The sequence below is a fragment of the Salmo salar genome, chromosome ssa02, assembly GCF_905237065.1.
Source record: "Salmo salar chromosome ssa02, Ssal_v3.1, whole genome shotgun sequence".
Lineage (NCBI taxonomy): Eukaryota > Metazoa > Chordata > Actinopteri > Salmoniformes > Salmonidae > Salmo > Salmo salar.
This window is the reverse complement of record NC_059443.1, coordinates 80,129,277-80,141,726: the sequence shown is the minus strand read 5'-3', so window position 1 is coordinate 80,141,726 and position 12,450 is coordinate 80,129,277. Positions and strand designations below refer to the sequence as shown.

The 12,450-nt window shown below is 42.6% G+C and overlaps 2 protein-coding genes across 3 annotated transcripts in view; one reads left to right on the top strand and one right to left on the bottom strand.

Moving 5' to 3' along the window:
• The window catches only part of LOC106598717 (vascular cell adhesion protein 1), a 138,540-nt gene extending 134,355 nt beyond the window's left edge, over positions 1-4,185 (bottom strand). Inside the window, exons 1-2 of the mRNA XM_045710977.1 lie at positions 3,893-4,185; positions 2,554-2,820 (exon numbers count right to left, since the gene is read on the bottom strand). Of these exons, the coding sequence (XP_045566933.1) occupies positions 2,554-2,820; positions 3,893-3,935 (310 nt within the window). The 5' untranslated portion in view covers positions 3,936-4,185. The remainder of the gene's footprint in view (positions 1-2,553; positions 2,821-3,892) is intronic.
• An 845-nt stretch (positions 4,186-5,030) lies between these two features.
• On the top strand, positions 5,031-12,017 carry LOC106594773 (uncharacterized). Of its 2 annotated transcripts, none has more exons than XM_014186164.2 (3): positions 5,031-5,309; positions 5,590-5,860; positions 8,759-12,017. In XM_014186164.2, exon 3 carries the CDS (start codon positions 9,410-9,412, stop codon positions 11,315-11,317), a length of 1,908 nt encoding a protein of 635 aa, XP_014041639.2. In that variant the 5' UTR covers positions 5,031-5,309; positions 5,590-5,860; positions 8,759-9,409; the 3' UTR covers positions 11,318-12,017. The 2 variants fall into 2 exon arrangements, with proteins under 2 accessions (XP_014041639.2, XP_014041645.2); XM_014186170.2 differs by having other exon boundaries at positions 5,044-5,126.
• The last annotated feature ends 433 nt before the right edge of the window (positions 12,018-12,450 follow it).

Genomic DNA, 12,450 nt, shown 5'->3' with positions numbered 1-12,450 from the left:
CAGGTTTCTGGTCAGTGTGTTACTAACAGGTTTCTGGTCAGTGTGTTACTAACATGTTTCTGGTCAGTGTGTTACTAACAGGTTTCTGGTCAGTGTGTTACTAACAGGTTTCTGGTCAGTTACTAACAGGTTTCTGGTCAGTGTGTTACTAACAGGTTTCTGGTCAGTTACTAACAGGTTTCTGGTCAGTTACTAACAGGTTTCTGGTCAGTTACTAACAGGTTTCTGGTCAGTTACTATCTAGAAAAAAGAAACGCACACCTTTAAAGGCGAGGTGCTGGCTAGCGGAGTAGAACACTAGAAAATAAAGGAAAGCCGCACACTCTAAGAGCTCAGATGCAAAAATTTAATCACCAACGTTTCGACAGCGAAGCTGTCTTCATCAGGGTATCATCAAACACTGCGAGATGAGTCATTTATATAGTGTCAAGAGACACACAGGTGTTTGTAATCATGGCCAAGTATGGCCTAATATCATTGGTTAACTCAAATATTTAAAAAATGGCATACAAAGAACATACAAAAAGACAAACAAATGGATAGCATACGATCATAGCATTTGTAGTCTAAAATGTATCTAACAAACAATCACAATTATCACAAGAATGGCTTCAGATCAAAGTCTATGTTGAGACCGAAGGGAGCAAGGGTCTTTAAATTAAAGATCCAGGCAGCCTCTCGTTTCAACAATAAATTATCAAGGTCACCCCCTCTCCTCGGGAGGGTGACATGTTCAATACCAATATAACGCAGAGACGAAATCGGATGGTTTGCTTCCAAAAAGTGGGCCGCAACTGGGTAAGTTAAGTTTTTGCACCTAATGGTGCTACGATGCTATGAGATACGTACTTTTAATTCACGCTTTGTTTTACCCACATAATTTTTACCACAAGGACAAGTTATAAGATAAATAACTGCCTTAGTGGAACACGTAATAACACCTTTAATTGGGATAGATTTCCCTGTTTGGGGGTGTTTGAAGGATCTACATTTATAAGTGCCATTACATTGAGCACAGCTATTACACTTGTAATTTCCATCCAGTATGGGCTCAAATAGACGTTGTTCAGGAATATCTTGGGGTGGTAAATCAGAGTGTACCAATTGGTCTCTGAGATTTCTTCCCCGCGAGAATACGACCAGGGGAAGATCAGAAAACACATTAACGAGACTATCATCATATTTCAGAATGTGCCAATGTTTGTGAACGATTCCTTTAATTTGTTCAGAGCACTTTGAATAGCGGGTAGTGAGAACGCAAGAATGCGTCTTTTTGCGAGACTGACCTTGAAAAAGGTCATGTCTCGTTTTGTTTTGAATTTTCTCAATGGCAATATTAATCTGATCATTGTTGTACCCCCTCTCCTTGAACTTATCCTGAGTCTCAGACATATTTCTGTCGAAATCTGATTGTTTAACACAAATTCGTTTGATTCGACAGAATTGGCTGTAGGGCAAACTATTTTTCAAGGGCAGTGGGTGACAACTATCAGCCCTCAACAAACTGTTACGATCAGTAGGTTTCCTGTAAAGATCAGTGTATAAAACATTATCTTCACACACGATCAGAAGATCAAGAAAACTAATTTGACGTGTATCAGATTGCATAGTAAATCTCAAATGTTCAGAACAGGAGTTAAGGAAAGCATAAAACGCCTGGAGCAATTCTGCATCACCCCTCCATAGAACAAAAATATCGTCAATATACCGTTTCCAAATAATGATGTTAGGCAAGAAAACATTTTTGAGAGGGTTGAAAATGGATTGTTTCTCCATGTAACCCACATACAAATTAGCATAGTTAGGAGCCATGGGGGATCCCATAGCAGTACCCTTCGTCTGAATAAAGAAATCATTTAGAAACATGAAGTAGTTATGTGTGAGTACTATTTCAGCCAATGTTACAATGCAGGCACTGGAAGGTAGTTCATTAGGGTCACGTTGCAGAAGAAAATGTTCCATGGCTTCAATACCGCCCTCATGTGGAATATTTGTGTATAACGACTCAACATCAAAAGTAACTAACAAGGTGTTCTCAGGCAGAGGATCAAGAGATTCAATGATAGAGATCATACTGCTGGTGTCCTTTACAAAGGAGGGGAGCTGTTCTGCAAGTGGTCTAATAAAAAAATCCACAAAAGTAGATAGAGGGGCCGTTACTGCATCAATGCCCGCTACAATAGGGCGCCCTGGAGGGTTTGTAACATTCTTGTGTAATTTCTTGTGTAATCTCGCAGTGTTTGATGATACCCTGATGAAGACAGCTTCGCTGTCGAAATGTTGGTGATTAAATTTTTGCATCTGAGCTCTTAGAGTGTGCGGCTTTCCTTTATTTTCTGGTCAGTTACTAACAGGTTTCTGGTCAGTGTGTTACTAACAGGTTTCTGGTCAGTGTGTTACTAACAGGTTTCTGGTCAGTGTGTTACTAACAGGTTTTTGGTCAGTTACTAACAGGTTTCTGGTCAGTGTGTCACTAGCAGGTTTCTGCACAGACAAAAGATACTGGGAGACACGAGAGAGTCAGAGAGCAAACATAAGAGGGAAGTTACTCACTGTAAACAGTAATATTCAACACTCTGACACACTGGCCTCCCTCCTCAGACATCTCAAAGCATTGAGGCTTTATATTCCAGTCAGTCAGGCTGTCTACTCTCCAAGTCAGCTCTTTCACCTCAGGTCTAAAGACCTGAGATTCTCCCTGGCTCGTCTCCCAGCCCATAGAGCTGACCGTATCGGAGTTGCAGTTGGCCGAAGCAGGGGCTCCATATTTCACCACCAGCCCAGCAGGACTGACCACCAGGGAACAGGACTCACAGACGCCTGGAGAGAGAGACGGACGGGGGGAGGGAGGGGACAGATATTATGTCTGTGAGTGGAGAGCCTGGAAGTGTCAGGAAACCAACGCAAATACGCAAATAGGAAACTCCGTCTTGGTCCGAGGGTGACACTGATTTTGAAGTCAGGGCTACCTCATCAAAACAGCATAAGTCCAACTCACCTCCGGTACAGAAGCACGACTACACACACAGAGAGAGAGAGAGAGAGAGAGAGAGAGAGAGAGAGAGAGAGAGAGAGAGAGAGAGAGAGAGAGAGAGAGAGAGAGAGAGAGAGAGAGAGAGAGAGAGAGAGAGAGAGAGAGAGAGAGAGAGAGAGAGAGAGAGAGAGAGAGAGAGAGAGAGAGAGAGAGAGAGAGAGAGAGAGAGAGAGAGAGAGAGAGACACACGCATGCACACGCACGCACACACACTTAATTTCCAAAAATGAGGAGAGGAAAGGAGTTCCTGACAGGAAGGAAGGAGTCCCTGACCTAGCGAATCACCTTACTGTGACCATTTTTCAGCCAATTACCTCATTCCTCTCTAAGAACATTGTTCAGTGGTCCTCTGGGATATTATGATCTAATTTACTTTCACTGACATAGGAAAATCATGTACAGTCATGATAGCACTGTGAATGTGTGTGTATTTGTTCAACCGCTGTCTCTATCTCTCTCAACCTCAATCTTAGTGTAATATAATCCTAAACATACGTGACATTAGACATCTGAAATCAAGTTTCAAAGTTTATTTGCCACGTGCAAAGCATACAACAGCTGTAAAACAGTACAGTGAAATTCTTACCTTGAGAGCTCTTTCCCATCAATGCAGTGATAATAATAATGATAATAAAACTAATGATATAGATAATAATGGAAAATAGAATTAAAAAAAATACAAGAAGTATAATATATGTTATTTTTCCTGGTGATCTAATTGTCACTGTTCTAAAGACGAAATCTCTTTCATGATCTACTGTTCTGTATCACGCCTCTCTCCCTCATTCACACACACACACACACACACACACACACACACACACACACACACACACACACACACACACACACACTCACCTGGCTTCAGAATGAGGAGGAGGAGGAGAGTGTGTGTGTGCATGCTGTGTCTGTTTCTTCACTGAGAGATCAGTAGCTGCACATGCTCCCCTCAGAGTTCTCTTAGTAACTGAGACGAAGATAGCTGATCTCCTCCGATATGTGTGTGTCCAGCTCATTGTCCCTTTTCTTTAGTCTTTTGGGTTTGTCCTGTGACCAACCTGGGTGTTCCTACCGTTCTGACTACGAATGCGTTCCAAAAATGACACCCTATTCCCTATATAGTGCACTACTTTTAACCAGGGCCCTATTCCCTATATAGTGCACTACTTTTAACCAGAGTCCTATGGCCAATGGCACCCTATTCCCTATATAGTGCACTACTTTGGTGCACTACTTAGGGCGCAGGGTGACATTCAGGACGCAGGACCTGTGAGAGGAAGGAAGGGAGGAGAGAGTGCTAGTCTAAACACAATGTGGCTTAAGAAGGGTGGGCAGTACACACACCCTTTACAGCACACAGTACATACACACTAAAGTATCAGATACTATGTCTGATAATGAGTTGAATAGTAGGAGAACGCTACACACATACACACTAAAGTATCAGATACTATGTGTGATATGTGCTGCTTTGCATGATGTATTGTTGTCTCTACCTTCTTGCCCTTTGTGCTGTTGTCTGTGCCCAACAATGTTTGTACCCTGTTTTGTGCTGCTACTATGTTGTGTTGTCATGTCTTGCTGCCATGCTATGCTGTCGTCTTAGGTCTCTCTTTAGGTAGTGTTGTGTTGTTCTTGTCATGATGTGTGTTTTTGTCCTATATTTTTATGTAATTTCTTTTTCTTTTTAATCTCAGCCCCCATCCCCGCAGGAGGCCTTTTTTTAGGCCATCATTGTAAATAAGAATTTGTTCTTAACTGACTTGCCTAGTTAAATAAGGGTTAAATAGATAAATATGTCTGCTAGTGTGTTGAATAGTAGGCGATTCCAAAATAATAGGAGAAGGCTAAACACAGAGCTGATCATAAGTGGAGAAATACATGTTTGATAACCAGTATACGATAGGATTATAATTGTGCATATATTTCCAATCGTTTATTTCGCCTTCATTACCCATTTACACGCGGTTTACAGGACAGGACTCTTATGTTGAAGGATTTTCCCCCCAAATGACGTCACCCGGAAGTTATTACTAGCTGGCGTCAAGTAGTTTTCCACCGATATTCTCATCCAAACAAACAATTATTTCAGGTAGCTAGGAAATTCGTTTAAACGTGTTTTACATTTTCATTTTGAACTTTAATGAGTTATTTAAATAACGCACGTCTCAGACAAATTCTTGAGTCTTTTAGAGTGCGTGTTATCCTAGCTTGTAAGCTAGCTAACGTTACACTAGCCATTATCTTGGGTTGGAAAGTGACTGCAGCTAAATAGGTTGGTATCTTTCTAGCTAGCGAACACTTTGCATTGTGTTTTGTCCATAATATAGTATTTAGCTATTGCTGTTCGCTACGAAAAGTTATGCACTCGTATGTTGCTCTGGATAAGAGTATCTGCTAAATTACTCAAATGTAAAATGGCTAGCTTGCTTTGTTTACTACCACATCAGCGTACACACGTTTGCATTGCACCCCTTTACCAAATGTGGTATAACCTGTTTGTTTGTGAAACTCACCTTTTTATACCGCCTCTGGTTCTACTGGCCCACTTCTAGCCCACCATGTCTGAAACGAGTTCTGGCTGTGGCATTCCAGTCCAGAGAAGCTCACAGTCTGGTCCAGAGACTGTGTCAGTGAAGCTGGAGGACTGCGCCTCAGTGAAGCTGGAGGACTGCAGTCAAACACTGGAACTCAATGTGATTGTCAAAAAGGAGGAGAAGGGAGATGTTAAAGAAGAAAAGAGTGAAATCAAAGAAGATAAGGAAGAGGAGGAGAAGAGAGAGGTCCAAGTAGAAGAGGAGAGAAATGCTGATATGTCTCCTCCAGGTCAGTTAGGTTGGATGTGGGGTATGGAGAGATGTCAATGACAAAATAATACAGTTGACCTAAAATTTCCCAAGTGATTCCATACATTGAAACTAGTTAGGTGGAGTTTGCCTTCTCCCCCTCTCTCTCCCTGCAGCCTAGAACTGGAAAGCTACATAAAAGGGTCACGTGACATGGAAAAACAGATAAATGTAAAATTATAAAATTATTGTTTTGTACCCATATTTTTGGCACTAGACTACTTCCGTATATACTTCCATAATTTTTTTTTAACTGGTACCGGGCTACCTTCAGACGAGTCTTGTGGGCATCCTAGAACGAAACAAGTGTGTAGACCCAAGCTGTTCGGACACTACAGACAGAAGTTGGGCAGATCGGCGGTACCGACTTCAGGCGAGTTCCATGACACTTGTGAACTATCATGTTCATGAGAGTCTCATCTTTCCATAGTGGTCACAGTAATTTGTAGGCCAAACCGTTCCGACGTTTTTGTGAGAAAGACCAATTTTCGGGATGTCTCGTGGTCTGACAAACACCACTGTAGTTTGCCCACTTTCCACCACAGATGCAGAAGGCCACCATTGGCGGATGCAGTAGATTGAGACGCAGCCCATACAAAAAAAAACAACCTAGCAATCTATCTGAAATAGATGGATTTTGATGGAGATTTTTTTGTATTATGCAAGGGGGTTAAAGAGTATATGCATTGATTTTAATTGGACTCAATTGATCCTAAATGTGAAAAACCCTGTTAACAACTCATTGATTTATAAAATTCGGACTAATAACATCCATAAATATTTCTCTAGTGGAGTATTTGCATATGATCTCAGTGATCATTGTCCCGTAGTATGTTTTAGAGATACCAAACGGCAAAATACTAATCTTCGTTTAATTCAGAAGATGCATTTTAAAATGTTTTCTCAAGGGATTTTACATGACATGTTCAACTCTGATTTAGCCACTGACCATGTTTACATATAAACACCCATATCCCGTTATTATTCAGGATACTCAACTATTCTGTTTTTGAGTTGACGCATATAAATATCATATCCCATTTTACAATAACCTGAAAAAAGCTTGTATCCCGGTTATGAGAAACCCGGATAAGATGCCAGGGATGAGTTGATCTAAGACAGGATACTGTGGCATGTAAACATCTCCTCCCGTATACTGTAGTTTTTGCGGTCTGTGCGGGCTCAGTTTCACATAATATGGGTGTTGTGTGATGCTGTTTTCATCAGCTTTTCAAACAAATCACTTCAAAAAGTAGGCTACCTGCGCAGTTAGATCCACCATAATAATTACCCTATAATTTAGCCAGCCATAATTCATTTACTACTGGCTACTTTCACCCCTAATTTAGACAAGTTTCTGCTTATAATTTCTGACATTTGTTAGGCCATATTATAATTTCTGATATTTGGTAGTCCATTTGTTTGTCAACTATAGTTTGATACATGCAGCTTCTCTTCTGTCATAACTTGTTGCCCCAGAAAACTAAATAAAGTAATGCTCACCAGAATAATGTCTTACATCGTTAGAATGAATGCATTAGTAATCTAGTAAACACCAGTAAAGTTGTCTGTTTCGGTTAGGGACCGGGGAGGAAACACCATAACTCCAAAACAGTGGAAAGATTGGTGCTATGCAAGATGTCCAAATGTCATCCGTTTTACCAGTTTTAAGGAAATGACAAGCTGAGAAAACGACGAAAGACTTCAGTGATGAGATCCTGAGGCCCATTGTCGTGCCATTTATCCACCGCCATCACCTCATGTTTCAGCATGATAATAAACGGCCCCATGTTGCAAGGATCTGTACACAATTCCTGGAAGCTGAAAATGTCCCAGTTCTTCCATGGCCTGCATACTCATTGAGCATGTTTGGAATGCTCTGGAGCGACGTGTATGACAGCGTGTAATGGTTGGAATGGAATAAATGGAACGTTATCAAACATATGGAAACCACAGGTTAGACTCCGTTCCCTGTATTCCATTCCAGCCATTACAAGGAGCCTGTCCTCCTATAGCTCCTCCCACCAGCCTCGACTGGTCACAGTTTTCCCCACGAGAGAGCACATGCACAGTTGTTACCCATCTCTGTTGTTGTTGCAGTCGGCCACATAAAATAACCGCAATCGTTTTAGGTGGGAAAGTACACATTTCCTGACTCAAAACCATTAGTAATTTTGATTTTTAAAAATAGCTGATTTGGCCATACGCTTTCAATAAATCAAAGAATCTGCCCACAATTCGCAGATTTCACAATCACTCTTTGACTGACAACGGAGCAGAGTTAGTCGTACAGAAAGACGAGTAACGTGACCCTTTTAGCAGCTTTCCAGTTCTAGACTGCAGGGAAAAAGAGGGGGAGAAGGCAAACTCCACCTAACTAGTTTCAATGTATGCAATCACTTGGGAAATTTGGTATTTTAGGTAAACTTCCCTTTTAACCTCATACATTCTGATAGGCGCTGTAATTGAATTGGGGAGATGCCTTTGTATTATTTGGTGTTTTAATCACACCTGAATTCTAAATAATCAATGCATTATTTTTTTACTTTTCTGATTGTAAACCCATATTACTTGCACATTCATCTTCTATCACTCCAGTGTTTAATTGCTAAATTGTAATTATTTCGCCACTATGGCCTATTTATTGCCTTACCTCCCTTACCTTACCTCATTTGCACACACTGTATATTTTTTCTATTGTGTTATTAACTGTATGTTTGTTTATTCCATGTGTAACTCTGTGTTGTTGTTTGTGTCGCACTGCTTTGCTATATCTTGGCCAGGTCGCAGTTGTAAATGAGAACTTGTTCTCAACTAGCCTACCTGGTTAAATAAATGTGAAAATAAATAAATAAAATCTGTTAATATATTCTCACAGGAGAGAGCTCCAACTCAGGCTCACTCAGCGAGCCCAGTACCACAGTATCAGGAAACCACCGACAACATAGAGGGAGGAACTCAAGACAGAAACATCACCACTGCATGGACTGCTTCACTAGTTTCTATGAGCCAGAGGAGTTGAGAAAACACACTTGTAAAGACCGCAGCCATGTTGCAACATGTCCTCCCAAACGGAAAAAGACTTCCAGCTCCTTCTCACCAATCCTCCCACCAGTCCTCCCACAATTTTCTTTCATCATCGTGTCAGCTAACGGGGATCCTAGTAAACATAAAGATATATGTGATGAGAGCTTGAACCAGGCCAGAAAACCAACATCAATCAGTAACCATGTGGATTTTCTCCTTACAAACCGTTACACTTTGTCGCAGGAGGAGAAACTCCAGATAAAAAGTCTCGGTCCCCACCAGCCACCTGATGTAGAAATAACACTTCCCCAACACAGAACAAAGGGAAAGGACCCGACCCGTTCATTCAACCCCTCGTGGTTCCATAAGAAATCGTGGCTGACGGCTAGCGTCTCCAAAAAAGCGCTTTACTGCTTCCCGTGCCTTTTATTCGGCAAAGAGGGCACTTGGTCAACGGTGGGTTTCAAGGACCTGAAGCACCTCTCCGAAAGGATTTCCAAACATGAGAGTTGTTGTACTCATCTGGAAAACGGGGAAGACTAACGCCGCTGGTCAGCTGGTCAGCGTAAACCCAAGCTCCATTGAGATACACAACAGACAAACAGAGGAGAACAGGTACGTGCTGGGTAGAATGGTCAAATGCTACGTGCTGTGTGGGAGACACATGGCTGCCACGTGGCGGAGCGGCCGGGTCGAGTCGGACTCTCTAAACACATCCATGTTTAAGTGCGTCTTTGAGACGATGTGCGAGGGAGACTCGAGACTCCAGAGGCATTATGACGCTCACGGCTTCTTTAAGCACCCAAGAGGCTATGTACAAAACAAACTGTTTGACTGTATGCACGAGGTGTACAAAGAGGCGATTACCAAGGAGGTGTGGGCGGCTAGCTTCGTAGCGGTGCAGGTGGACGGCATGCCGTGGACAGGGGAGGTCTCCTCCAGGGTGACATTACCCCTAGCTACAGATCTAGGATCAGCATCTCCAATCCCAACCTTGACCATTAGTGTGGAAAATGCCATACTGGCCCAAGATCAGCTTCTTGGGCTAACAATCTACTCCTGTATGCCACAGCAGGTCTCTGTCGTGCTACGGTACATGCTTCCAGACAATACCATCACAGAGAGGTTTTGGGAGTTTGTGGACCTAAAGGATAAAACGGCCGCCGGTCTCACCAACGCAGTCAAGGACTCGCTGGAACCACTGAAACTGGAGCACAAGCTGATCGCTCAGACGTACGACGGGGTCGCGGCGGCAGCAGTGGACGGGGCCGACGTACGCGACCTGGAAACTCACCTGAAACACACCTATCCCAACGCTAACTTTGTGCACTGTTACGCTCACCCGCTACGTGTCACACTCCAGCAGATCTGCTCGGCGACAGCAACCCAACTCAAAGTGTTTTTTGTGGATTTGTCTTTGTTCGAGACCTTCTTCAAAGATCAGCCAAAGAGAGCTACAGCTGCAGGGTGGAACTGTGAGCGAGAAACGGTCAGTGTGGTTTGGGAGAATCGCGTTGCTCTTCAGAAGTGTGTGCAGGATATTAGGACACAGCCGGTGTGGGACCAGGACTCTATCAGAGAGGCTTATGGCCTGTCAGCCAAACTCGGGGACCCCACGTTCCTACAACTGCTGGAATTATTCTATTTGGTCATGCAAGAGGTGGATGTTCTCACTGTTAATATACTCAAAAGGGACATTGACGTGGCGGACATCGAACAGGCAGTTGATAGTTTCGAGAAGTACATTCAGGCCCAACAGGGGAGAGCTGAGGCCACAGCACACGTAGGCCCCACGTCGGACAACGACAAAAGAGACACAAAGAGAACTGCAGCGGTCATGAGGAAGGCATGTGACATCATCATCACACATGTGCATCACAGGTTTTCTCAAAGTAGTGACCATTTAATCGCAGCCAAACTGGTGAATCCCACGCTCTTCTCTAAGTTCGTAGGCTGTTTCCCGTGCTCAGCCCTACAGTGTGCTGCCAAGCTATGGCCGGTGGTTAACACTGGGAAGCTGAAAGATGAATTGACCTCTCTGTACCAACACACGGAGCTCCACAGGGGTACAACAGCGCTGTCTTTACTGAAAACAATCAGCGAACTCAACCTCCAGGATGTTTTGTCAGAGACAGTCTCTCTTCTCAAAATCATCATCACCACTCCCATGCAGACCGCTGAGTCTGATAGAAGGTTCCCCACTCTGAAAAGAATCCAGGCGTTGCCGTGTTCTCGGAACACCTCGGGATCCGCGGTCGCTTGGCAACAGAACAATGGCATGCTAAATGCACTGTCCATGCTCTCTGTCGAGAAGGACTTCATTCAAGGACTCAGGTCAGACTTTCACGACAAGGTCGTCGATAAGTTTGTCCAAAATAAAACCTGCCCTGGAGCCTTCCTGTTTAAATGAGCAGTACAGCATCTGAGAAAAATCTGAGAAGGCTTGGGCTGTGTCTGTATATAGTATATACTGGGGGCTGTGTCTGTATATAGTATATACTGGGGCTGAGTGTCCCAATGGCGCACAATTCCCTCTGTAGTGCACTACATTTGACCATGGGCCTTATGGGCTATTCTATTGAATACAAAATAAGTCCATAGACTCCAGTAGAATTCAGTTGTAAATATTTTCTTTATACATAATTCAAATCAGTAGAAGGGCTGGTTTGTATTGACATTCTCGGTCTTCACGGGTCCAGATATCAGTCAAGTTGCTCTTCTGGATAATTAATAGGTCTTTATGTTGGCTAGGCCTTCTATAAGTCAATCATTTCACCTGATTAGCATAAAATATATATGCTATAGACTATGCAGAGCCCTGGTCGGGTCCATTCGGGTCTATCAGCTGTAGTTCCATAGACCCAAGATCCGATGACAATCAAGCAGGACCCACCCTGAACCGAGGGACAGGTTAGAATTTCAGACCAGAACGGCCCGGGTCTCGGGTATATTCGGGTATATTGGGTCCACCCGGACCTTGAAGACCTCTAATTGACATCCAAAGTTAATTAACAATATGTGTGTGTTGTAATGTCATGATCTGCTTGTAAACTGTGTAAAATGTCAACTATCCTTCAACTGAATTATAAATACAAACAGTTCCAACTGTCTGTGTGGCTCCTCTTCTTCATTAAAAGTGTATTATGTTGGTAGATTGTCTTTATCGGATGACAAGTCAGTATAGTAACATTATGATAATAAAGGATAACAGATGTTATACACTGTTGAAATAATATAACATCACACTGCTGATATAAATATAATGTAATGATACCTTGTCTTGTTTTGGTTGAGAAATCTACACTGAACAAAACTACAAATGCAACATGTAAAGTGTTGGTCCCATGATTCATGAGCTGAAATAAAAGATTCCCGAAATGTTCCATTAGCACAAAAATCGTATTTCTCAAAAATGTTGTGCACAAATGTGTTCCCTTTTAGTGAACATTTCTCCTTTGCCAAGATAATCCATCCAACTGACAGGAGTGGCATATCAAGAAGCTGATTAAACAGCGTGATCATTACACAAGTGCACCTTGTGCT